At 39.5% G+C, this 27,500-nt stretch overlaps 2 protein-coding genes across 2 annotated transcripts; both read left to right on the plus strand.

Annotated features, from left to right (window-relative positions):
• Window positions 1–4,351: 4,351 nt before the first annotated feature.
• Window positions 4,352–17,591, plus strand: LOC111322536 (uncharacterized). The gene is made up of 15 exons (XM_022925648.2): window positions 4,352–4,507; window positions 4,619–4,702; window positions 4,805–4,849; window positions 4,967–5,035; window positions 5,860–5,952; window positions 6,397–6,496; window positions 8,885–9,277; window positions 9,990–10,225; window positions 10,679–10,782; window positions 11,295–11,386; window positions 11,960–12,295; window positions 12,587–12,690; window positions 14,352–14,459; window positions 14,904–15,090; window positions 15,320–17,591. Exons 1-15 carry the CDS (start codon window positions 4,469–4,471, stop codon window positions 17,212–17,214), a joined length of 3,885 nt encoding a protein of 1,294 aa, XP_022781383.2. The 5' UTR covers window positions 4,352–4,468; the 3' UTR covers window positions 17,215–17,591.
• A 316-nt stretch (window positions 17,592–17,907) lies between these two features.
• LOC111322545 (uncharacterized) lies at window positions 17,908–27,341 on the plus strand. Its single transcript, XM_022925668.2, has 11 exons — window positions 17,908–17,993; window positions 20,090–20,233; window positions 20,703–20,752; window positions 21,699–21,806; window positions 22,947–23,029; window positions 23,413–23,540; window positions 24,137–24,652; window positions 25,097–25,372; window positions 25,797–25,908; window positions 26,323–26,528; window positions 26,663–27,341. The coding sequence occupies exons 2-11, from the start codon at window positions 20,134–20,136 to the stop codon at window positions 27,184–27,186; spliced, it is 2,103 nt and encodes a 700-aa protein (XP_022781403.2). The 5' UTR covers window positions 17,908–17,993; window positions 20,090–20,133; the 3' UTR covers window positions 27,187–27,341.
• The last annotated feature ends 159 nt before the right edge of the window (window positions 27,342–27,500 follow it).

A 27,500-nucleotide genomic window follows, 5' to 3' on the forward strand; every position in this document is an offset into this window, starting at 1 on the left:
TTCGGTCTATTTTCAATTTTGCAATGTCTTTAGGGAAGAAGGTTACCACAATAATGAGTAGTTCGTCGTCTTGAGGACTAGACACATCGAAAGTTTAGATTGCATCTTCCCCTTGCAGTTCCCGCCTTCATAGGAAACAAAATGGCGTTGAGGTAAACCTGACGCTAAAATCGCACATTTTAACACTAATTATATGATTTTGAGCACGATTTGGAAAAAAACGGGCAAAACTAGTGGCACGATATGCTACTTTACAAGCACAATCGATAAGGGCCTAGTGGAGGTCTCTCAAGACCTTTGCTGCGGGCATCCAAGCATCCCTAAGAAAGAGCTCTCCGCAGAGTGGCCCAGGCTGTTGGGGCATTCCGGATCCATCAGTTCGGGTGATGAGGCCTGCCTAATGGCCATCTTATTGGTTGTAAGGGGTCATCGATGCTAAAAGTCTTTGTCCTGTCCAAAACCTCATTGGTTCATAGGTTCATTTATTTTTCACACTATTTACATAAAATTAACATAGATAGAAAAGTAAAGTTGCAACAAATGATTACAGAATAAATTAAATAAAGTACAGACTACAAAAATGTGTGTGGTGGCCAAAGTTGCAAAGGCTTTCTAGTTGGCCACCACCTACTTTTAGATAAACAAAGAAATAGTACTGAGCTGGGATTAATGTGCAAGAAAGAATTACCGGTATAAATTTTAAGGTATGTTAGAGATATATTGAACCAGGCAAGAATCTATATAGGAAAAGCTTAAGAGAAGAACAGACACACATACAGACAAACAAACAACAACAACAACAATAACAGACACATATACAGACAAACAAACAACAACAATAAAATAACAGACACACATCTAGACAAACAAACAACAACAATAACAGACACACATACAGACAGACAAACAACAACAATAACAGACACACATACGGACAAACAAACAACAACAACAATAACAGACAAACAAACAACAACAATAAGACACACATACAGACAAACAAACAACAGCAACAACAATAACAGACACATACAGACAAACAAACAACAACAACAACAATAACAGACGCACATACAGACAAACAAACAACAACAACAACAATAACAGACACACATACAGACAAACAAACAACAACATAATAATAATAATAATAATAATAATAACTTTATTTATCCTGGTAAGAAACCGGTCAGTCGATCAAGATATAGATTGACTGGTATTAATCGGTGACCAGTTAAAAAGAATTACAAGCAATAAGAATTACAATTACAAATCTAAAATGTATAAATTATATATCAAAAATTACATTTAACTTGTACAAATATGATTTACGCTGTCCATGTTTACGAGGTAAGTGAAAGTTCTGCCATTAAATTGTGCGAGTGTTGTGAGCTCGCGAATCTCTCTTGGCAGTTTGTTCCAGGCATGCACTCGCAGCCGAAAACTTAAACGAGGTCTGTCCACATTTGGTCTTAACTTGTGGTTGATCTAATAATGTTGGATCTCTAAAGGCTAGACAGTGTCTCTGTGATCGTTTCACTAAGTACCCTGTCAACTGCTTAGGGCAGTTGATGTTGTTAATTATCTTGTAAACATACTGTAGCTTGATGAAAAGGCGTCTACTGTGAAGTGATAATAGTTGTAATTTGGCGCGCATCTCCTGAGTACATGTCTTACGATCAGCATGCAATATTAGTCGCATTGCTTGGTTTTGCAGGCGCTCTAAACGTTGGGCATTCTCTTTGCTACATTCGCCCCATACAACACAACCATAGTCTAACAAAGGTAATACAGTCTGCTTGTAGATTCTGAGCAAAATATCGCGACTAAGAAAGGATGAAATTCTGTTAAGCAGTTTTAGTTTAGGGTAAACCCTAGATTGTATATAGGCTACATATTTGCTCCATGTCAGACAATGATCGAGGTAAATTCCTAAGTACTTAAAGTAATCTGACTGTTTCATTGGTTTTCCATTGAGGATAATCTGTAACGCTCGGGTGTTTTTAACAGCATGCTTTGATCCAATCAACATAGCCTTGCATTTCTTGTGATTACTGATTAAACCGTTCTGATTCCACCATGTTGCAATACTTCCTAGATCTTTGTTGACACGTTTTTCTGCGGCACTTACATCTTTTGCGCTGGCGTGGATTTCTGTGTCGTCGGCGTATAGTACTACTTCGCTATCTGTGCAAGTGTCGGTGATACCGTTGATATGGATGTTGAATAAAGTAGGTCCTAGAACCGAACCTTGCGGAACTCCGTGCGTGATTAAACGACGTTCGGACTCTACAGTTCCGTATGATACGAATTGGTTTCTTCCCTGTAGGTAACTTTTGAACCATTCAAGTTCGTTTCCAGTGACACCGTGTTTTGACAGTTTACTGATCAAGATGTTATGTTCAATTAGGTCGAAAGCTTTTCTTAGGTCTAAGAAAGTACAGACAACTTTTTCACCCCTGTCAATGGCGAATTTCCATGAATCAACGGCTACGATGAGCGCAACTGTGGTAGACGAGTACCTGGCATATGCAAATTGATGGTCAGTGATGAGGCCGGCGTCTTCTGTAAAACCTTGAAGATCAGTGTTGGCAAACGATTCAAGCACTTTTGAGATACAGGGAAGAATGGAAATTGGTCTGTAATTGTCACGTTCGGTCTGGAGCCCCCCTTTAAACAAGGGAGTTACTCTTGCCGTTTTCCAAATGGACGGGAAGCGGCCGCATCTGAAAGATGTGTTGAATAACTTAGCTACAACATTGCTGATGTATGGTGCAGCAGTCCTGATGACTTTGGCTGGAATGGTGTCTGCACCTGTGGCCTTTGATATGTCCATGGTTCGTAGAGCCTTGAAAACGTCGTTTTCACTCACGGCGCGAAAATTGAAGCTGTGACTGGGAAACGCTAAAGGGCTCGTCTGTTCGGCAGGGTAGCCGAGGGATTGCTGACTGGCTAACAGTGAGGAAGCAATTGTTGCAAAATACTCGTTTAGTGAGTTAGCGATGTCATGTTTGTCGATTAGCTCTTTACAATCGACTACTAACTTGTCGATCTCAGTGCGGTTTTTCCTGGAGGGCAAAACTTGACGTACTGTGTCCCAAAAGGCCTTAGGCTTGCTGCGGTTTTCCTCGAGCTTATTTTTGAAATAATTCTACCGGGCTTTTCTGTTTACAGCGGTGACTCTGTTTCGAAGGGATTTATACTCATTCCAATCCGAAGACAGTCGTGACTTTCTTGCTCTCTTGTGTACTTGATCGCGCGTTCTCATGAGTTTAAGAACACTACTGTCAAGCCAGGGGTGCGTCTGTCTACGAATACGCTTCTTCTTTCGCGGAAAATGTTGGTCAATCAACAACAACAATAACAGACACACATACAGACAAACAAACAACAACAACAACTATGGACAAAAGGAGAGACAGAGACAAAGGAGAGGAAAAGAACAGCGCATCATCAGCAACACTAGCAGCAGCAGCAACAACAAAGACCTACAAAGAAGCGGAAAATTACAATTATTAACTGTTATTACTAGTTATTTACATATGGATTGTTACATACCATATATTTCATCACTAAACAGATATCATATATTATTTGATTGATGAGAGATCAGGTGGGCCATATAAAGTTTCTTAAACCTGTTAAATGTTTTTATTTTTTTCAATGCCAAGGAGACAGGAGCAGAGTACTTAAAAGTAAATTTGCCTATGTTTGTTCTGACTTGTGGTCGGTGGAAATTAAGTTTGGCGGATTGTCTGGTGTTATAAGAGTGGACAGCTGTTATAGGTATTAAAAAGATTATGGAAAATTGCAGGAATAGCTATTGGATTATTATATAATTTAAATGCAAGTAAGCAGATTTTGAATCTCACAACATTTTCGAATTTTAACATTTCAAGCCTTTGGTAATAAGGGGAAGAGGGTTCTCGTTTGTTTGCAAAAAAGATACTTCAGATGCATTTATTTTGTTTAGTACTAATCTTCTTTAAATAAGTCTGATAAGTGTTGCCCCAAAACATTGCACCATAATTAAGATAAGGGTAAATAACCGCATAATATAGTTGTCTTAGCATCTTTACCTCCGGTTTAGAGATCCTGTCCTGCCAGCGCGGTAAACGGGTGTCGAACAACTCCAGTTGCTTTTAAAAATACCGCTTATAACGAGTTACGTTCTCACTGCCAAATGGTTGGTGCGAGAAAACTACGCGAAGTCTTCAAAAGAAGTCCTCGCGCGACTTCTGAAAGTACCTCCACCCAATGAAAATCGAGTACACACAAAAGAAAAAAAAAAAAGAGAGAACTAGCAGGGGACCCCATGGGTCGTTTTTTTTTTTTTTTTTCTCGCTGGAGCATGATGGGACAGCCGCACACTTAGTTCCGCCATCTTGGTTTCCCTCTACCCTACAATGGAGTCAACTTAATTATTGGGCAATTCCTCTGTAGTTTCTGAATTACCGACCGAAGAAAAATGGGGGACATGGAAATTGTAAGGCAGTTCAATAGTGAAGTAAGTATGATGCCATGTAAGAAAGTTTAAAGTAAAAATCGCTTTGGCTACACGGCCTCGAGAGTTCTTCCCCTCCTCGATAAACTTGCAAGGTTCGATCTTTAATTTCAGCTGTCGACAATCTATGAAACCAAGCCACCTATCTCTAAAGCAAAGGTTGCATCTGTTACCAGGCTTGCTGTTAAGGCCATCAAGGTATGAGTTGTGTTCATATTTATTATTAACAACCGAAAAATGGCGCTATGAAATTCCAACGATTTACCTTAATAACTGTAATAAACTATCGTATCATTGCAGTATTATAAACACGTGGTACAGAGCATTGAGAAGTTTGCACAAAAGGTTTGTCCAGATTCCTTGTCCTTTTTCCAAATGGCGTTATTGTGGTGGAATTGTTTTTGTTCCTGACAAATTCGGAATGAAGTAAACCTTTTTTTCAAATTTCCTTCGTTGTTTCAGTGTCGGCAGGAGTATAAAGTTCCTGCTCTGTATGTGATGGATTCTGTGATACGGCAATCGCGACATCAGGTGAGTCTTTGCGTTGATTATTCATGTGCTGCCAACAAATTATCCCCTAGAATGTGCTGGGGCTTTTTTGTTGTTAGTTTTTATAGTGTCTGATGTTTCCATACGCTGTAACTCATTTACATATACTGGTTAGAAAGCTGATATACGTGTTAATATGATCGTCACCATGAAAGTCTACATAAGCAGCTGAATCATGAGAGAAATTTCAAGAATATAGAAGTACCAAGGAGGATGAAAGTTGTCTAGAATGTAGAGTTTTGTATTTGTGGATGAGCTGCACTAATTCATGAAAAATGTCTGCATGATTGAACTAAAATGGAGATTGCATTGTTTATTCTACATCTCCTGGGAAGCTGCAAGGAAAAAAATTGAACAGTCAATAAATTTAAATAAATCATACCCAAACTTGATTCTATGGTTGGGTACAATTTAGTCAAGCAATCAAACCACAAATAATTATAGCAGCTATTCAGAGCTGAACTTTTAATTTGTTCTTAGAGGGAAGGTGGCTTTATAATGCGACACATTATGGTTGTGGGCTTGATATTAAACCTTTTACTCTCAAGATCTCATTAGTAATTCTCTTTACTGTCTACGATACAATTCATATCATGTTAGTTGAGAGAATTTGGTATTGGATCAACAAATAATCCCCTATTTGATATTTTTCTTCACTCTCATCACTTGTATTTTGAATATTGTATTGATATTGTAAGGAGAAATTCTGTCTTTGTCACCCATGGGAGTTAAAGGGATAAGCCACTCTCTATTTTTAAGATTTTTTTTTATATGTACTTCATTGATTGTTCTCCTATTACGTGTAGTTTGGTGCCGAGAAAGATGTGTATGGACCACGCTTTGCAAAAAACATCAAACCAACCTTTCAGCACATTTTCAGATGTACTCCAGAGGAACAGGTTAAAAAAAAATAATGATATTAATAATTTAGCTGTGGAAACTCCATGAGGTGGTTCATCCTGTTCAAGAATTGGATGAATTGGAATTTAGAATGTTCATTTTTGCAAAGGGAGGAAAACCAGAAGACCTGGAGGAAAACCCAGAGAGCATTGACAAAAAAAACACCAATAAACTCAACTGACACATGATACTAGGGCTAGGAATTGAACTTAGACCATAGTGGTGGGAGGTAAGCACTCTCAACACTGTGCCACTCTGCTCCCTTCTCACCCCTCTCAGGTTAGGAAAAGATATCATAAGGACTGATATACCTGAGAACTGATACTTTTTCTTGAACTGTGGTGCTCCCTTTACATAACAGTTTCTTGATCAGTGCAAAGGGTTTTAATCTGCCTTTATTCCAGTCCCAAACTCTTACTTCATGATTGTGTTCTAATGTTTAGGGAAAGGTAATCAAGGTTTTGAACTTGTGGCAAAAGAATGGAATATACTCACCTGAAGTAATTCAACCTCTTCTGAACTTGCCATCTACATTAACCGAAGGCGAGTAACTATTATTGATACTTAAGCTGTGGAGCACTTGGGCGATGATTTGCTAGATGCTTGCATACATTAACTGATTGGTTTCTTGACAAGAAACTTTAGCATAGTGAAAACATACCTAAATAACAGCTGTTTATAGATTTGTCAAGCAATGCTTTCTCCTACAATAATGGTGCTACACAAAGGAGGCAAAAGTGGGACTAGGGGCACTTACTCATTCACAGGCAGCCTGAATACTAATTTGTGAACTAGCAAACTTCTTGTAAGCCAAGGATGGGCAGACACTGATACCAAATAATCAATTTCAGAGATGTTGTTCCTTTCTAAAATGTACACAAGAGAATCATAAGAAGAACTATACAGGGTTTATTGGAGGTTCCTTAAACTTGGAAAGGTGTGAAATTCTAAAATATGGTACCAAATTAATTTGGTTGCTATTTTCCCTGTGTGTTCTTTACCTCATTATTTGTCATTTTAATGTTTTAAGTGACAGCTTGGTCTTTTCTGAGATTTAGAAGGTTATTTTGAATCTTTGGAATCCTGGAAAAATCAATCTAAGTCATGGAAAAGTCTTGGAAAGTTGTTTTTCATTAAAGTGCACCTATACCCCAAAATTTTTTTTCGCTTAACGAAATAAGCTTAATTTTTGGAGTATTTCTCTGCAAAAATTTCTTAATTTGCTCAAATCTTTAATTTTCTGTGCCCAGTCAAAATACGGAAAATCAGCCGCCATCTTGCCCCACGACCGAGTTTAAAGAGGAATGGCACTAGCGGGTAATGTGACGTCAAATCGAGAACACGAAAGTCTGCATTTCACACATTTTCACTTGTTTGGGAAGGTTGTCGTCGATATTGTCCGAAATATGCCGACTAGGTGTGTTGTATGAGGAATGTACGAAGCGCGATACCCTCTTGCAAATTTCGCGCGTTGCTACATCCTTCTACAACACACTTAGTCGGCATATTTTCGGACAACATCGACTACAACCTTCCCAAACATGTGAAAATGTGTGAAATGCAGACTTTCGTGTTCTCGATTTGACGTCACATTACCCGCTAGAGCCATTCCTCTTTAAACTCGGTCGTGGGGCAAGATGGCTGCCGATTTTCCGTATTTTGACTGGGCACAGAAAATTAAAGATTTGAGCAAATTAAGAAATTTTTGCAGAGAAATACTCCAAAAAATAAGCTTATTTCGTTAAGCGAAAAAAAATTTTTGGGTATAGGTGCACTTTAAGGGTACAGACCTTGCTTATAAGACATACCGTATTTAGTCATCTATAAGCCGAGTGATTTTTTCACAAAACTTTACCAAAATCTCAAAATTTTGAGCTAGAGAAGGGTTCTCGGCTTATAGCCGAGTGTTTTTCCAAACATAATTTCTTTGAAACAGCAAATTCAAAGGAAACATAGATATATTCGTCTATAAGCCGAGATATTGCATGCAGAAGTAAATAACAAAACAAGTTGAGGATGGTCATTGACTTTATTTATGTGGTTGCTTCCAAAGGAGCGGTTTGTTGTTTTCGGCACATAATAAATACGGCTTATTGTTCGTCCTCAGTGTTGGCGTGGAATTCATCGTCCATCTCCTCCTCATCCGCTAGTTCTGCCATTTATTCCGAGTTTTCTTCATCTTCCTTGCTGTGTAGAGATCAGAGATTCTGCAGGTTTTGAATGAGTGTGCAGATCTTGCGAAAGTGTTTTAAAAATTTCGAAACTGACCAATCGAATTGCCCATTCCCATGATTGGTAAACAAACTCGTCACATGTTACAGTGTTGAAATTTGCGATCACGTGAAAAGAAAACTTATCTTGGCTTCTCTGCTCTGAAAACCAGTCAAGTAATCTCTCATCCAGCTGGGGTTATTTCGAAGTGTAACGGCCCATCGTTGTGTGTTTTGCTGACATCTTGAACTCCCATTAAAGAGGTTCTCTTCATCTTTCCTCTAGCAACTCACTGATGAATTACTCTCTGGTTCTCTCGGAATTGTTTTCGAAGGCAATACTGCATTGAAACTCTTTTCTGTTCTGAAACTTTTGTGTTCATTTCAGTTTGTTCGAGAATGGAATTCTCTGAATATGGTCTCGGCTTATGGCCGAGTATTTTCAATTTATACGATTTAAGAACCTTCCTGATTAAAACAGACTGAAGTTTAGGGTCTCAACTTATAGCCAAGATCAGCTTATAGATGAATAAATATGGTACTTGGAGTATGCTAATGTTGCTTTTGTGCAAGTCAGTTTTGAATGCAGAATTTTGCTTCTTGCTTCTTTGCGGAAAGTCAGTGATAATTCCCATAAATAAGTAAGATAACTTGATTTTGGTGCAGTTTTCCCTTACAGTTGGCTTAACAGTACTCACAACAATATTACGTTTTTGTACAGAGAGTGAAGTGCCACCTGCTACAGAGACAGTCAATGCATCTGCTGTAGAATTGTCAGAGAATCAGGTCAACCTAGTCATGACTAATCCAGTTGCCACCAATCTTGAGGAGCAACAGCAGGAACATATAAAACAGATTCAGCTCCTTCAGCAGAAGCTACAAGAACAGCAGCGCATTAATGAGCAACAACAGCAGCAGCTGAGGCAGCAACAGCTTCTTCCACCAGGAGTGGTCACCGTACCACAGGAAACCCAGTCTCCACACCAAATGGAAAGTGGCGTGTCTGCAACGGTGGAATCTCAAAGGAGAGGCAAACCTCCTCCAGGACTTGGTCAACAGCAACCTAAGTTTCAACTGCAGCCAGAGGTTTATGCTCAGATCCAAGCCCTTACAGGTGAAAATTACCATGGTTAGATGAATTTTCTAAACAATGTCAAAATTGTTTTGTATTGTATTATTTTTGCTCTACTGTGCTCTGTTATTAGTCCAGAAAACTTGTGCCATCCTGTTCAACCAAACAACTACAGACTGAAGTAAATCAAGACTTTGTCATGCAGGTTTTTTTTCTTTTAGGTCGTATTATTGCTAAGAATTGTCACAGGATCTTAGTTATACCTCAGAAGCTAGAAGGTCTCAGACAGTAGTACAGTGGATAATAATTTATCTTATGTATGACATCATCCACTCTTTGAAATCATGTCCTGGGCCCAATTGTTCGAAAGGCGATTAGCACTAACCCAGGGTTAAATCTTAATCCAGGTTTCTATATTTCTCTGATCAAAAGCTGTTTTTGGATAATTTTCCCAATTTATTTTAGGACATTAAATCATCAAATTGTAGACAAATGGAATTAAGCTGAATTTTCTTTTAAAGCTTTCAGATCTGAAATCAAATTTCACACTAACTTTGGGTTATCTTAACCTACTTTTGAACAACCGGGCTCAGGGCTTGACTGATGTTGTGGTCTACTTCTAATACCGTCCTAAAAATGTTGATTGCCTTTTAGATGTTTTGTTTGTCCTTTATGTTGCTGAATTGTGAAGCCTTTTCATTGAAGTACAAATAAGGATTCCTTGAACTAATGTTGGGCAATGCTATTGTTGTAGGTATGAACATACGAATGCCGCAGGCAAACCAGTCTGCCGCACCAGATTCATCGACAAGTTCATCTCAGGTACTTGTTCCCCAGGGGAATGGTGATGATTCTTTACAACCCAATCAAATTACAGGATTTGCTGATGGCTCAGATTTTGGACCTTCAAGTGGCATGCCTGGGTGGCCTCCCCATGAGATCAACCCTGGAACACAACTTGGTCCCCAACCTGGAGATGAGAGAAGACCGGTGAGTTATCTGCATAGTGTAGATCAGCTTTCTTGTCTGTGTTTGTGCCTGTGAAAGATGAATACAGTAAACTAAGTGGTTATGTAAAGATGTTTGGTGATGTAAAGCTATTTAATTGAGGTAGTAGAACCTTGCCAACTTGAAAAAAAGTTAGTTGAATTCCATGCAATCTCTTTCTTGAAGCTCTGAATGTCTTTTTTCAGTCATATACTGTCAGTTACAAAGAGGCAGACTGCAGCATTATTGACTTGTTCTTTACTTCTCTAAAAGTAGCAATCTGAGTGAGCTCTGTTCTAGTTTTGCGAAGAATTCAAGTAGAGTGCAATCTGTTGGTTACACTTTCATTCCTCTTCTTCATTTGTGGTATCACTGAAAGGTACACTGTGGGTGCCCCAGTGAAATATAATGTTAATGAACAGTGGATTCTTGCTTAATCTACTTCACATTCCTTAGACTCTCATAGATGATTTTGATTATGGGGATGATGATGATGATGATGCAAGAATTGCTGAGCAACGACGCCATTTGATGGAGGAAGAGAGACGTTTAAGCCAAGAGTAAGTTAACACTTGCCAAGGTATTAACTCTGTACAAGGAAAATAAAGCCTATAGCATGATAGTAATATTTATTACACGACTTGGGCAGTCAGAGGGCCAATAACTAAAATCAACCAATCAAAATTCTCTATTGCCGGTCAATAATCTCTCAGTATTGGACCGGGTACTGTCCCGAATGGTCCCGAATGATACCGCACTTGTGTCCCTTTGAACTTCAGTCGTATAATAAATCTCTTATTAACCAAGCTTGCTCGGGACTGTACTGGAAGAATATCGACCCTCTGTCTTTTTTGTATGGACCAAGCACAGCGAGGTCTGTGCTGTCAAGACCTCGGGCCAATATTCTCCCAGTATGGCCCTCGCACTTGGTTAATAAGATATATGTTTGACTTCCATTTGGACAGATTTGTAAAGGTTACCAGACAGCATAAGTATAGCACAATTTTCTGTTCTAATTTAGTATGGTATTTGCAATGTATTTTAATGCCAATTGAATATTTGTAATTTTCAGAACTCGCCCTCGCATGGGTGATCTGCAGGGTGATTTTCAGAGCACTTTCAGACCAATAGGGGAACCTCATGACCGACATCCTGATCCTGCAGGTACCAGACTTCTTTTTGTTGAAAATCACATACCTTTTTAATGCTTTCTTACGGGGTTTTCAAGTCTAATATAATTTAAAGTCAGAGACCTTGCTTGTCCTTGCTTCTATCCTCTCCTCTCTGACACCATATCTATCCCTCTCCTCTCTGCTAATTTTCACTCGTATTTGAAGACAAAAATGTAAAATTATTGAGACAAGGAAAGTGTTGTAATCATCCACCATTTCACATCCTAACCTACCAGTTAACTGTGTGCATATGTGTCATCAAAGAATTACTGCAAATTGACGTACAACATGCAAACTTTCCTCTTAGAATGTAAGACTGAGAGTTTCTTTAAGTGTTCTTTCTTTCTAAGTTGTTGAAAAGTTAGCAGTTCTGGGTGTAACTTGCCACAGTCAACATATATTTTCTTGTAGGCCACTAAATAATTTGAGGTAAGGACTAAAATATTGGGCTAAATGCTGCAAATTAACTAGAAAGTTTGCTACATGTAGCTGCTAGGCCCTACACTGTATATGCAACTCTGAGCAAGTATATATGTCTCACCTTGGATATATTATTCTTTAACAGGGCCATTTGGCAGAAGGTCCCCTGATCTGCATTCTAGAGAAAGATCTCCTGGTTATTACCATCGCTCTAGGTCTCCTAGAAGACGGAGTAGGAGTCCCAGGTGGAGAGATCGCTCACCTCGACGACGGTCACGCTCACCTCATGGAAGGGATCGGGAAAGAGACCGAGACAGGGACAGAGATAGGGACAGAGGGAGGAATCGGGACAGAGACAGGGATTGGTACAAAGATCGTGACTCTGACAGGGAAAGAGAAAAGGAGAGAGGCCGTGGCAGTGACAAAGAAGTTGAAAAAAGAAAAGACTGGATTCCAGCACCAAAGAAGGAAACACTTAGTGGTATGAATTTTGAATATATGAAAATCATATATGTGTATTGAGGTTTCATAAAATTTAAAAAAGTATGCCTCGCACTAATAACCCCTACTTATATAGTAGGTGGAAAATAAGGCCTGAAAAAATTCAGGCCTGTACAGGATTTGAACCCATGACCTCTGCGATACCAGTGAATATATGAAAATCATATATGTACTGCAGTTTCATGAAATGTATGAAAGTTGGTAGAGCACTGCACTGGTTTTATAATAAAGCAAGCGCTAAAAAACTGATAGGTGTTCTACTGTTATTTAGTTTGTAGTACAACAATCTGGGTTGGACATTTGGCCAAGATGGTGATGAAGGAAAATCTACTGGAGCTGTTTGAGACCAAGAAGTTTACAGTTTCATCTATTGATGTAAGTTGAAAGTTATTGAAATCCTGTTTGGCTATCAATAGCTTCAAAAAAGTCAAGAATCAGTGTATGGTAGCCTATGGAACTTGATGATATTATAGAGACGGGCGGTCAGTTACAAGCTGGCAAATTTGCAGCTTGATGTTGAATGTCTCTTTCTGATTCCATGCGCCCTCACCTAAAGTTTTGTTATACATGTACTTGCAAAGTTGATTATTTGATATTAATTTACTAATTTACTTTACTCCATTTTCACTGCATCAATTTGCAGTGGGTAAGGACTAGAAAGGAACATACGAACCATTCGTGCTAGTCCACCCTCCCACCCATCCCACCCAAGGAGAGGACATCCATCACACAGTAATCTCGTGTGTGGGAAATTTACTTCTCCTACCCCAACCATGCAGGAGATGGGACCTCCATTTATTCGTCCCTATCCGAGAAGACTAGAATATCTAACCATTTCCTAATGTTATAGAAAGGTAGCAAATTCTTCTCAATTATTTTAAGACCTTGAGTGTTGGTCTGGCCGGGGCTCGAACCCTCGACTTCCCGCACAACAGTCCAGCGCTCTATATGCCTCTTCCAATTCTGTGTGTTGGCCAAAAAATCAGGTTTGATGTATGGTAATTTTACAAACTCACATCATGGCCATCTGCCAAATGCATAATAGTTCCTTTGGCTAGAGTGGTACACTAAAACTGAGAAACTATTTAAACATGGGACACTAATGAGTAAAGAGAAGCCTTCTTCCAAAAATGTACTTGTATCTGCAGTGAGAAATTAAGAACATGTAAATGTAATGACTAAGAAGTAATCATTGAAAATGCCTAGCTCTACTATCAACTACAACTGTTCAATGACAAGAATTATAACAACACTAATTAACAATTGGTTCATGCTTTAGCGTGCACTATCGAGTTATGGAGCACGCGGGAAGTTTGGAGTGCACGAAAGAAGCGTAAGAGTTGCCCGAGGTGATAGCCGAGGGCAACTCTAGCTTCTTGAGTGCTCTCCAAACTTCCCACGTGCTCCATAACTCGATAGTGCACAGCTGAAAGCACGAACCAATTGTTTTAGAACATAGCCCGTGGAATTGTGCATCAAATCCGACGCGAAAAACGGACTACAATATCAGTTGAAGCGATTCGTGATGGCGCTGATGCCGAGTCTCCTTTTCCTTTGTTTTTCTCTTTTTCTGCCTCATTTAAGAACTCTAGCCCAAGGGAAAAGGTCGAAACATTGTCTTCGTTTTCGGACTAGTAGGCCGAGTTTCTGTTTGTATCCATTATTGTCGCGAAATATATTATTTTTCTCTGCGCTAACAATGGCCGCTCGCGCGAAAAAAAAAGTTCTGGCGAAGTCGGATTTGCTGAGGCTATCAGCGTGCACTATCGGGATTTTGAGCACGCTTACGTATAATGAATTTGATTGCGCGACTCAGCTAGCTATGTTCTAATAATTAATAACTCTCCTAATAACCTGATCAAGCCTGAGTGTTCTCAGGTTCTATTTCCATAAGTTGAGTTTCTGTCTGTAATGTTGATCCTAAGGATACAAACACATTACAGTCCTTTTCTTTGGATGACTTTTACTCACATACACTGTATTATGTAAAGTGCTGATTAAATTGTCTTGATCAATGACCTTTCTAATTTGTGCAGATGGTCCCACCCAGAGGCTGTGCTTATGTTGTGATGGCAGAAAGACAAGAAGCTTCTAAGGTGCTGGTTACTTTAAAGAATGAAAGGCTTCATGGTAACTCCCTAAAGGTTTGTATTAGACTCATCATATCTTTACATATTGGAGTGTGGTTCATCCAAGGTGTAAGTGTGGGAAGATCTTCAGAATCTGCATTTTAATTCTATGGACCTAAGGTTTTTTTTTTTTTTTTTTTGGAACAAACTATTAAATAGAGATGTAAGGTAACTTTTTAAAAACATCAAATTTGAGGTCCCACATGATCACTGTCAAAGTTTGCAGTAGCATGAATGACAAAAATTATGTTGTTGCTTCAGATAATATCTGCTGTTGCAAAACATCTTAAGCCAGATTGATTGGAAGGAAGTCTCAGGAGCAACAAGAACGTGGTTGAATTTCCTGCAGGTTATTAGTTGTCAAAACTCTAGGATTATTTAGTACTCTTTTCCCCATCCTGAGAGACCTAATCCAATAATAGTCATCAAAACAATGACAATGTTGATGTGTTGTTGCAGTTGGCTTGGGCACCTGGAAAAGGAGTGAAAGGAAGAGAATACAAAGAACATTTCGATACGGAGCAGGGTGTAGCTTTCATCCCTTGGGGCAAGCTGGGAGCTAATGTGGATCTACAGGCACTGAGTGAAGGAAGTTGGATTGACCCGGAAACTGTACCACCAGGACATCAGAACACCACGAAGGAGGGTACGTGTAGTTTGACCTTTATCTCTGAGTCAGAAATCTGATTTGTCGAGTTGATTCTTTAATTTTGTAGTTAAAAGAAAGAGTAGATATGTCTTGGCTTCTGAAACTCTAATTCAAAAGGCAATAAACTTATAGAGTCCCACAGTGTCTTAAGTACAAAAAAAAGAAAATTTATCACGTTTGATAGTTTGTATGACATCCTTAATGTATATTTTATGGTCTTCTACAGGATCAGAGGCCGGCAGTGCAGATACCAATACCTTTAAAGATGACAAAGATCTTGGAAACATGAGTCAGGAAGAGCTAATGAAGCTGGCAGCCGCTCAGGCAGCTACTAATGAAAAGAGTTCAGAGCAACCTCAAGCCGTGAACGCAATCGGACAGCCCCCGCCTCACGTTCCCCCTCCAGGACCCCACATGTTCCCAGGACATCCTCCTATGATTCCTCCACCAATGATGATGCAGCATCCGTTTCCTGGAGCTCGTCTGCCTCCCAACATGGTACCACCAGGAGCACCGCCTCCACATATTTCTGGAGTACCACCTCCGAATATAGGTGGTCCCCCACTCCATCAGTTTAATCCAACAAGACCACCTACTGTAGGAACTCATAAAGGCCCGCCAGGTCCATCGCCAAACGTAGGCAGACCACAAGAAGGAGGGCAGTTCCAGTCAGAAAAAAGCCGATTCCCTTCTTCGGGGCTTCCACAAGATTCTAGTCAGTTTCCTCCCAAAGATGAGGATGGTCAGTTGGCACCTCATCACCAGGGCAGACTGCATGAAGCTAATCAGTTCCCTCCCCATCATCCTGGTAGACCTCATGAACGAGGACAACATCCCTCACACAATCCCGTTAGACCTCAGGATGGGCCGCCTTTTCCTCACCATCCTGGTAGATTTCCGGACACCCATCTCCCTCCCATGCATCACGGACCACACCCATTCCGACCTCATCACATCAGAATGCCACCTTTTCATCCAGGAGGAGCAAGGTTCCCTCATGATCTACCTTCTCTCGTGCCCACTGGAGGACCAATGCGCCCTCCAGACTTTGGCCCATCTGGTCCAAATCCATGGGGACCAGGGCATGGTCCCATGAGAGGGCCACCACCTCATGGCATTCCACCTCCTGGTTGGCCGGAGAGCAGACCACCAGAGGATGCTCATAATTCTGAGGCACCCGAAGAATGGAATGAGCAGCGCAAAAAAGAAGGTGAAGACCCTAAGGAAGAGATTAACACAGATAACCCAGATAAATCCATGGATATCCCCAATGAAGAGCGAGACCGGAGGCCAAGAAGGGAGCATGAGGATCGAGATCGTGAACGAGCTCGGGACCGAGATCGTGGACGTGATCGTGATGATCGTGACCGTCGAGAACGCGATGATCGTGGGCGAGGTCGAGATTGGGATGACCGTTTTCGTGGTCGTGATCGCGATCGTGTTCGCGATCGTGAACGTGACCGAGACCGTGAAAGAGGGCGTGATCGCGATCGTGATGACCGGCGACGTGAGCGTGATGACCATCGGTCAAACAGAAACGTCAATGGTGAACGGGATGCATCTACGGATGGCCCGAGAAGAAGAAGTCGGTTTGAACCACTCGAACAGAAACCTGACCCAACCGAGTTGCAAACTGGAGAACGGAATACCAACGAGATAAAAGAAGCTTCCGTTGATGTGTCTTCTGTAAATCCTCGAAATTTAGAAATTGAATCTAGAGGAGATGAGGGTGAAATTGTGGAGGGAAATGACAAAGAAGGTTTCGATAATGTGAATGCTCTCATGGACAGTGAAGACGGGAGCTTTCCTAATGATTGCCAAACTATAAACGTTCCTCAGAACAATGGTGAAAACATTCCCAATGATATCGGAAGTGTAAACATCCCCCAGGATAACGGGGCTATAAGCATTCCCACAGATGTCAATACCGAGAGCATTCCCAAAGATGTCGACGCCGTGAACACTCACACGGAGATTGCATCTGACAACGGTTCCAAGGTTATGGAAAATGTAGACACTACTCGAGGATTTTACGAGCAGAATAGCTCGAAAGAAACTGTTAATTTATTGAACCCAGATATCAAAACTGATGATGAAGTCGATCAAGTCAGTTCCAGCTGACTGTCTACAAACAAACCGATAGTTGCGTACTGTGCGGTGATCTGACTCCTTTTGCCCTCGTCGACCGCTTTGAACCTAACTTTTGTGGAGACTTTGCGTTTTATCAACTATCCTAACAGTCTATTTTACCATGTACCCCGGTCAAAACCGCATTTTTTTTTTTTTTTATCACTACCACTCTTTTGATACACCATCCATCCATTCCTTTTTTATTTGAATAGTAAATCATCGGACATGGGAAAAATTAAACTTACCGTGGGAGGTGAATATCTTGGAATTTCAACATTAATTACTGAAAGAACTGGAACGGTGAATTTTTGGCATGGGTCTCTTCTATCTTAATTAATTTCACAATAAAAGCACGGCTGGCCATTCAACCTGAATGAAGTATTTTACAACGGTAGAAATGATAACAAAGGAGCGTCATTGTCTCCTTTTCCAAAAAAAAAATTGACAATAAAAGGAAGAAAGATAGATGACGAGTTTGCACGACTACGACGTCGTTTGCGGAAAGATGTCACTATTTTTCGTGATTGAAGCGACGTAGATAGATCAGGCATGCCTACCTGATTCAGGCCGCATCGCTAACTTCGTTAGGTAGAGTTTATGTAGATTTTTATTTCTTGGAAATTAGCTTTTTAAAATATTCTTACTTGCTGACGCCTTACTGAACCTTGGCTGTACTGTCCCATAAGGCTTTTCGGGAATTGTTCATGTTGTATTGCAACGACTTCTCGCAGGTAACGTACATTCACTATCATTTACAGAGACCAATTGAGGTGTGTATGTACTTTTTATTTTAATTATTTTATGTTGTAGGATGAAGCTCAGCTTGCAGTGTTTAGTGAAGATCAGCAAAGCCCTTAAATGTTCCATTGTGGGTTTAGCTCGTTTTAATAGCTCGGGCGGAAGCAAATTACTTTCGATTCTTTGTGAGCAAAGCAAATTTAAACTGACAGCTGTTGTTGTTTTTTTTCAAGTTGTATCGCAGATAACAGCTACAGTTTCGAGTGTATATCACAGTCGTTGTAATTAAATCATCGGGCACTTTGCCTCATTCATGGTTGACCGTTATGTGTTGTTAGCCGTAGTTGTGCGTAGTGCAGTTGGCAGTTTTAATTTCCGTGTGAGTGGTGTAGCTTGTTAGGCTTCTTTCACCCATGGAAAACGGGCATGAAAAGAACGAGAAACTCTTTGATTTTGTATTTACAGAATAAGAGAATAAATCGTGGAAATCTTGTAGCAAATTTCAATTCTAAACATGCACTTAATTCTGTTTTCTGATTCTTCTGCGGAATGTGCAGCAGTATTTACTGTGATCATCCCAGAGTGATCGGCTTGTATGACCAAGTCTTCAGAGTTATCCAGAGAGGCAACCCATCAACCTTTCTGTGAAGCCAACCTACTGAATGTTGAATGGCTTATGGACCAAGCGTGTGGCCAAGATGGCTGGATATTGGCCCAGTTACCTTTTTTTTTATTTTAAGGACCGAGACGAGATCGAGTTCCATAATAATAACGGAAAGAAAGAACAAGACTAATTTCCAGCCGTCTTGACTGAATAAACTTGGTCAATAATGGATTTACTAAATTGCAAAAAGGTTTTGCTTTTAAATAAGAATCACGAATCCCTTGTTTATTTCGAGAGCTGGTAAAGAAAGCCAATTAACTGTGTTTGTTGCACAATAAACCTACAAGGGTCGTTTATGCTTTCTTTGTTTCGACTGTCTTCTGATGTTCACTGAAAAGCCCCAGACGGGGATGTGTTCAATAAAATGTACGTTCTTTGCAATTTCATTGCTGACATTGTACAAAAATTACAGTCTGTAAGTCTGCCTCAAGCACTTGCATGGGATCAAAGTTGGCAATCCTGAGTGGGAAAGATGGGCCCCTCTTGCCAGCTTGGGTAGCCAATCAGATTATGGGATTCCCTCTTGTCATGAAACTCATTCTTTTAAGATGTTGTGTGACAAAATGAACAACAGCTCTGAGGCGGTCTTATAGGTAAGTTTCTAAAAGAAACTGTGATGCTGCATCAGTGGGGATAACAACTGAAAGTAATTTGGGATAATCATCTGAGTTGATAATGTAAATTGGCCACCGTAAAGTGTTTAAAAGCCTATGTTTCAAACATTAGCCCTTCATCAGAGTGAAGACTTTGACAAGATTGGAAATTTCAAAAACATTTTTCCCTCGATGAGGAAAGACTTAAACACTGGGCCTCAACTGGTTGACTTTCCCTCCCCTCCCCTCCCCCTTTCCGTGGTGAATGTTGAGGGTTTGTTATGAGTTGCTGGGAAGGAACACTCATAATACAGTATAAAGTATGAGCCATTCTCAAGCCCAGGTAATTGGGGAGTGATTGTCAAAAACATGAATTCAGCAGGTAGGTATTTTACAGAGTTAGTAGATTTTCTGAGAGACTTTCCCCTCTATTAGTTTTATACCCACTGTGCTACAAAACATGAACTAAACACAAGATTATTTTACTTCTATCTTCCCTGTGTGTGGAGCTAGGTATACACTGAATATGAATTGTCTAAATAGAATTGTTAGGCTTTGCACCATTTGGGTTGTGTTGAAAAGGTGTTTTTCCTGTTTGACATCTTGCGTTGTGTATTTGACTCTCTTTAATGTTTTGCAAAAGCTCTGAAATTTCTGTAAAATGTACAAACTTATCATAGGTCAGTGTTAAACTAATTCAGTTGAAATTAACCTGTTGTTATGATTAATTTTTGTAGTAAGAAAGTTTTTTTCATTTTTTCTTCTGGTACTTCCAAGAGTTAAAGATGATCATTTCTAAATTTCAGCTTGAGTGAATATGTTGTCATTACTAATTAGTGTTGTTAAGTAGTGTTTATTATCTTGACTTCAGGTACCTGCATGAGTATTGGGTGATTGTCTCCAGAGCTGTCCAGAATGTCCGCTAATAGAGTTGGTATTTCTTTAAAAGTTGTGTATATAGATGACGATAGTCAAGAGAGTCTTTCTTACTCAGGAGAAACAATCTTGCTTCCATGTAAGCTAAGTATTAAACTACATCAATTTGATATCTGAATTTCCTTGTGACTGATACATAGCCAATTATATAACATTGGTTTGTTTTTCAATCATATTAGTGGGAGGGGCAAATAGGGGTACATAACATAACAAAACAAGTAGTGTCCATGTGGATTTTCTAATGGATAGATTACAGGAGATGTCAAAATGTGGTAAGAAAATCAGTGACACCTGTGGTTGCACCTAAATTGGTGCTACTTTTTGTTGTTACCACATAGTGATGTCTTCTGTGATCTATTAATCAATGGACATACCACAACATGGAATCTATTTGTTAAGCAGATCGAATTATGCTTGACACCAGTTTAACTTGAGGATTTCCTTTGGTAACTCTTCAAGAAAACCATCTCTTCCTATGCTTTTCTGACAAGCTTGCTGTTTAATTTTGAAATGTCTAGTATATTAACTTTACTTTCCTTCTGTTTCAGTAATTCTACCCCCAGCCTGGACATTAACTGGGACACCTATTCAATTTCGTGTAAGTTAGAGAATTTTAGAGGCCAGTTTAGTTTAGTTTAAAGCAAATCTCTGCTGACTAATTAAACTCTTCAACAGTACCTTATTTAGATATATTTCTTTATTTATATGTTTTGTGTCCCCAATAAGCTCAATCAACACATGGCTAAAGTACACCGACATGTGAATAAAGCTAATTATTATAATCATTGTGAATTCTGCTTTAAAATTAATGAATAAATGTGGGAGATTATATTTTCATTGCTAAAACTGCACTCAAATCAAACCTACAGCTTTTGGTTATATTTCACACTTTTGTTAACCAGGTCATCAAGCCATTTCACAATTATGATATTTTTAAATTTATCCATCCTTTGAACAACCGGGGCCAGGGAATTATTAGCTGATCCAATACCAAATTCCACAAACTACTGTCAAAAGTATTGTATGGCAGTTGGAGAAATACTCAATTAAATAAGATCTTGGGAGGGAAAGAGTGGATGTTTCAACTTTTGAAACTTATAACATAGTTTATTTATTTCCATTTTAACATAGGCACATAAATTATTTCATCAAGTAAAGTTTTCTTTCATTGACAGAAATGGGGTTGCAAAATTTTGTGCCATAGATCTTTCTTTGCTTAGTTTGACACCAATTCAAATCATGTAGAACTACACCTAATTGCATGAAGGTTGTCATAGAAAAAAGCAAAAAGCAAAAAGCCAAATAGGAATTAATTAGCCATTTGATTTACATTTGCATATTTTAATAATTTATCAATTATTTAAGAAGTCATTCACAATAACAAGACTGTTAAATTATTAAAATATGCAAATATAAATCACATGGTGTAATTAATTCCTATTTGGCTTTTTGCTTTTTGCTTTTTTCTATGACAACCATATTGCAATTAGGTGTACATGTATCTTTAATAATTTAATTTATAATTTATGTTTTGTGGTTTTTAGGCCACAGAAGAGTCATTGGGTGATCAAGTTTGGGGATGTACCAGTGTTCGTAAAGAAAGGCTTCAAAACATTACAGCAATGAATGTTTACTGTAAAAAGAGTACTGATGTGAGTAAGAAAATCTTTTCAGTGATTCATTATTTTCCTTTGAGTTACTTTTAGATGGTGGTAACAGTAACTGTAATTAATTATCTGTTCCTTTAAACATATGATATAATTACCAATTACTCCACGAGCGCGCGTTAGATATGAGATGATAGATAGCTAACGAGGCGCGTAGTGCCTAGTTGGCTATAGTCATCTCATATCCAACAAGCACGAGTAGAATAATTGTTTTATTAAAAAAAAATGCCCCAAAAATATTAGACAAATCTTCTCGACTTTATTTTGTAAGAAGAAACCAGATGTTACAATGTACAGATATTAGATTATGGTATATTGGCTCATATACCATAATGGCTAAGCCAATGAAAAGTCTTGAATTGCATTATCCAATGATCCAGCTTTTAATAATTGGGGATATCTTATGAAGAGCTGAGGACTTAAGTCTCCTTTTAAGTTGTTATTTGGTGGCAATTAAGATCAAACACAAAGAGATGAAAGGACAGCAAGGAAAAGTCTTATTGCCCAGATTGAAATGAGACTCTATTAATTAAGGCTCAGTTGAAATGAAAGGCCTGTCTCAATAGGTGCAACACCCAGAGAGAATTATATCTTTCAAGTGTCATAGCTTTAAAGCTTCTTCACAAAATTAAGAAGCATTTAGAGCAAGTTTCAGTTGTTTCTTGACAGTAATCTGCAATTGCATTGATTTTTGCTTCACAGTTCTCTGTGACTGGTCTGGAAACCTATTGGCAGTCCCTCTTGCCATGTAGTCATATTGAGCTCTTGATTACTTGTATATTACTTCATATTTCATGGCTGTAGTTCTTTTAATATTATTATAACTTTGAGTTCCCATTGCTTTTTCCTTTTTTTTCTGATTCAGTTATTGTTGTCACTTCAAGTGATTTAATGTTTGGTTTAGATTTACAACACTCAATCCAAAGAAGACTCTCACGGTTATGCGTTTTTCAGAGGAGAGATCAGTGGAGAGATTCTCTTCTGAAAAACACGTAACAGAGATCACAAGCCATTAGAATGAATAGACAGTAATTCTTGAAACGATGTTTCATCTTCAGGAGAAATATTTTCCCAATTCATACTGCTTGATGCAGAAAAACTCACTGATCCACTTTTTTAACCTAGGAATTGCGCTTAGAAGACTATAACTACCTGAAGAAGTCAACAGGAACAATTACAACAGGAATGACAGTTACAAGTTCTTCCATGTAATTAAAATATCCACAATTATAGTAAAACACAGATCCATGACTTTGCAAACCATAGACTGACCTTTTCTTTTACACACTACATATTTTCAAGAGTATGTAGTCGTGAAAATTGGGTTTATTAGGCTGAGTTGTTTTCTTGGAGTAATACTTCACTCTTGGTGAAAAGTACCCCTCCCTCCCTCCCTCCCCAACCTGAATTTTCGTTTTAAAGGGGGAAGGGGAGACGTATGTCCGTAATGCTTGTGCTACCACTATTTTGAAGAATAGGGATACTTCATACTAGGTAGGCAAAGGCCATTTCATGGTATGGGAAACAGGAGAAACGTTTTTAGTTAACTTTAACCACTGGTATAAAGAGCGTTTTTGTTATTCTTTCAAAGTTGGGGTAGGCCCACTTTATCATCATTTGGTGCCAAAAAAACGGAACAGAAATCCTCCGCCCGTAATCCTGTCAGTCGAGCAAACCAAGAGTCTAGATCATCCAGTGGTGTGGTTTTTACAAGCCCAAGTAAGAAACCTCACTCCGTAGCCTCTATGCCTGGCCTGCGTTGAGCGCAGGTTAATTATTTTTCTTTTACTCTACGTTTTACTCTTTACTGTAAATGTAACAATTGAAAAGAATATAATGATAGAGAGAAAACTCTTGGCAGAAACATATAAAGTCATTCTGGCTCTGATGGTGGGATCATTTCTGGGGAGGCTCGCAAAGAGGAAGAAGAACAATGAAAGTTTAAAAACAAGTTGATAAGCCAATGTTCCTTATCTCGCCACCAATTGAAAGCTTTAACCGACAACAACCGTTGAAATAACAGGCAAGATCCGACTTTGAATACTGCAGTTCCACTGGACGTGGTTAATAAGACCATTTCACCTTTCAGTAATTTGACGTAACGAAAAAATAAAAAAAGAGAAAAAAAATTCCACTCTTAATTCCTTTACTCTTTTAATTGATATGTATATCCTGCAAAATGAGAGAGAAAACCGAGGACGCAGTGAGTGGGGAAACATGGAGAGGGTATAGAAGCAGGGATTCTTGCAATAGGGATATCACGGTGAAATTAAGTGCAGTTGCAAATACTCAAATATTTTCAATTTTCTTTTCAGTGTCCACAGATCCTAGCACAGTTAGCACTCAAGTACAACAACCGTTACACAGGTTTTCTTTTTCTCCGATAATAAATTTTACGGCACAAACTTCTGCAGATCCTCGCGAAGTGTTTCTTCCTCCAGCTGACGAGGCAGGGCCGGCGCCAACCCTTACTGTTTTAGTAGGGAAAGAATTAATGGACTCCCTCCTTGAGAGCATTGTCAAATGCATGCAAATCCAGAATTCTCTCTACAGACTTGTGTTGCTCAAACTGGAGCGGTGGGCTGTTGAACCTAAAGATGGAAATGATGCTCTCCCAGGGCCCAAGGCTAGTAATAGGAAAAGCACGGGAAAGAATCAGGATTGTGATCCAGGGACTCTCCTGCGTGAGCTCACAGCCCCTTTAGAGGCCTTAATGCGCTCTGCAGAAATTCAAAGAGGACTTTTTCAAAGAATGATCGCTGTGAACTCGATGATAGCCGACGAATCCGCTGAGCCGCCTAACGATGACGTATCTTCAAGGGAGGGTCAAGGTGGCGTAGTACCGAAACATTGCCTGAAAATTAAAAACAAAATGCACTTTATATGTGCACGATCCTTCGCAGTAAAGCACTATTTAAGCAATAGTGAAAATCAGACCTGAAAAAAATTCAGGCCTGTACGGGATTCGAACCACTGACCTCTGCGATACTAGTGCGGCGCTCTACCAAATTAATTTGATGGCCTGCTCCCAGTTGGCTTGTTAGCTCAATTGGTAGAGCGCTGCACTAGTATCGCAGAGGTCAGTGGTTCGAATCCCGTACAGGCCTGAATTTTTTTCAAGTCTGATTTTCACTATTGCTTAAATAGTGCTTTACTGCGAAGGATTGTGCGCATATACGTTTCATAACCGCAGTTCATTTATATGTATTTCATATGTTTGTTGTTTAAAATGCACTTTATTAACAATTTGCTTTCGTGTCCCTGTTCTTTTACAGAATCCAATCAGTTAAATATGCTGACGGTTCTTTCCAAGCTTGAGGAGATCGCTTTTAGAACAAAAATGCCTTGTTACTACGCAAGAAACCCTTTCACGAGCCAGGAAGTTAAAGCAATAACTAGCGACGATGTCGTGCATCATGTATGTCAGGATAAACGTCCCTTCTCAAAAGCCGTTAGCATTAGGGCGAGTGGTCAGCGGGAACTTCCTCATGGTTATGGATCCCTGAAAACCGTGACAGGGAAACTTTTATACACAGGAGACTGGTGTAGAGGTAATCCTCTTAGGCATCCGTAAAGATGTTTTAACTCCCTTTTTAGCGGTGTGAAAATTAGCGCAAGGGAAATAACAAAATATTGACTTGGAAAGATAACTAAATGAAATTAAACGAAGACAAGCGCTGAGTAAATACAAAGGGTGAATAAAACTGTGTAGGGATTGAGATTATGTTTAAAGATTGCTCATTATGTGAGATTACTAAGGAGAATAGAGCCTCTACTAATCGTTCCTTCCTTGTACCCTCCATTCTCCTCCCTCCTCCTCCTTCCATTTAAGACACCTCCAAAACATCGTTATGATTCTTTTCCGTACCCTTTATATTAAAAACCCTTTCCCTTCTGGCCGGGGTTTTTATAAATGGTGCTAGATTATCAGTGAAGTGATAAGATGATTTCTTGTACTTATTACTTGCACTGTAGGCAAGCGACATGGCAAAGGTGAAGGGTTTATTCTATCAGTAACTAAAGTGGATAGCAGCCCAGTCGCTATCGATCATGGAATCTACAGTGGAGGATGGAAAAATAACATGAGGTGCGTTTAACATAAATTTACCAATGCACTCACCATATTGTAAGTCGAATTCATGGACAAACAATATTATGAAGAAAGAGCAAATTAAATTCGGACAGAAGTAACCTCCCTCAAGGATCACCTCCCAAGACAGTTTCAGGAGTCAATCATAGCCGATCTGATTATTTAATCAGAATATAAATATCGACTCTCTTTGGAACGTCCTGTTTATGAGGGATGCCTTTGTGAATCACGAAGTTATTGACCCTTGCAGACAGGTTCGTGAAGTTGAACTAGCAATTTTTTGGAACGATGAGAAGAAGGCGTTTTCAGTTATCCTTGGTTCGTCCATTTCTCTTCCTAGGGTTTTCCTGACCATTTCATGAGATTGGAAAGCAAAAGAATTGAGTCCAAACTGCTTGATTTATTTTTCAGGCATGGCAAGGGGAAAATGACGTTTGTGTCTGGGGTCGAATACGACGGTCAGTGGCAGTATGACAAAATGACTGGGTATGGGACTTTGAAGTTCCCGGATGGGACCATACAGGAAGGGACATTGAGGGATGGGTCGTTGGACGGCTGTGTTCTATTCACCTGGCCACATGGTGTCACAGAGTACCGCGAATACAGACGAGGTCAAGGTTAGTTTTCAGTTACATCGCTTGATGGAAAGTCTGTCCGTATGTGTATTTGTGCATGAGTTGATATTATTGGCACCTGGTACTCGATACTTGACAATTTGTTAATTGTTTTTGTTTTTTTTAACCTTTTCCAGGTCAGCTGACTTGCTCGAAGATTGACAAAGAAACTGCCGTAAGACTTACACAGATGAGTTACATTAGATCTCAGCTCCTCGCCTTGCGTGAATGTGCGGCTGATTTAAAGGAAGAGAACTCGACTCTCAAAGACGAACTGAACACATTAAGGGCAGGACAGGCTGAGTTGAACACAAAGCATAAAGCAGCTCTTTTGGAACTTCGCAAGTGGTTTGACGTTCAGCGCGAGCTCGACTCCGAAAAACTACAGAAAGAGTTCGAACAGAAAGTGAAGGACGCAGAAGAGAGCAAATCGAAAAGCTCCGAAAGAATACGAGAATTAGAAAAGGAGCTGGAAGAAGCGAAAGGAGGGCAGCTGTGCCAGATTTGTTTTGAAAACCCACGTGACTGTATCATTATGCCTTGCACTCATTTGCTGTATTGTAGGGCATGCGTGGCTGAGCATAAAAGGAAAGGTGATTCTCGTTGCCCTACCTGCCGTGGGCCTATCTCCGGAGAAATGTTGTGTAATGTGAACCACTAATCAGGGAAAATTTTGACGTTTTGAAAATGGACTCAAATGTTAGCCAGTAATTCTCCTAATTAGCCGTCTTCTGACGAACTCTCTATGTTTGTGTGCAAAGTCATTTTTGGTGGGCCTAGTTTTACTTTGGTGACATAAAAGGTTACTTTATTCTTTTCTTGTTTGCTATTGAGCGATTACTGAATTCAGTTGCTTATTGATAAATCCACCGGACAAGTAGGTTGTGTGTTTATATCTCCACATCTTCTCTGTTCACACAAAATGGCTCTGGTTCAAGGTCACGCCAATTGTCACTGTTTTTTAAAAAAAGCACT

Source organism: Stylophora pistillata, chromosome 8, assembly GCF_964205215.1.
Source record: "Stylophora pistillata chromosome 8, jaStyPist1.2, whole genome shotgun sequence".
Classification (NCBI taxonomy): Eukaryota; Metazoa; Cnidaria; class Anthozoa; order Scleractinia; family Pocilloporidae; genus Stylophora; species Stylophora pistillata.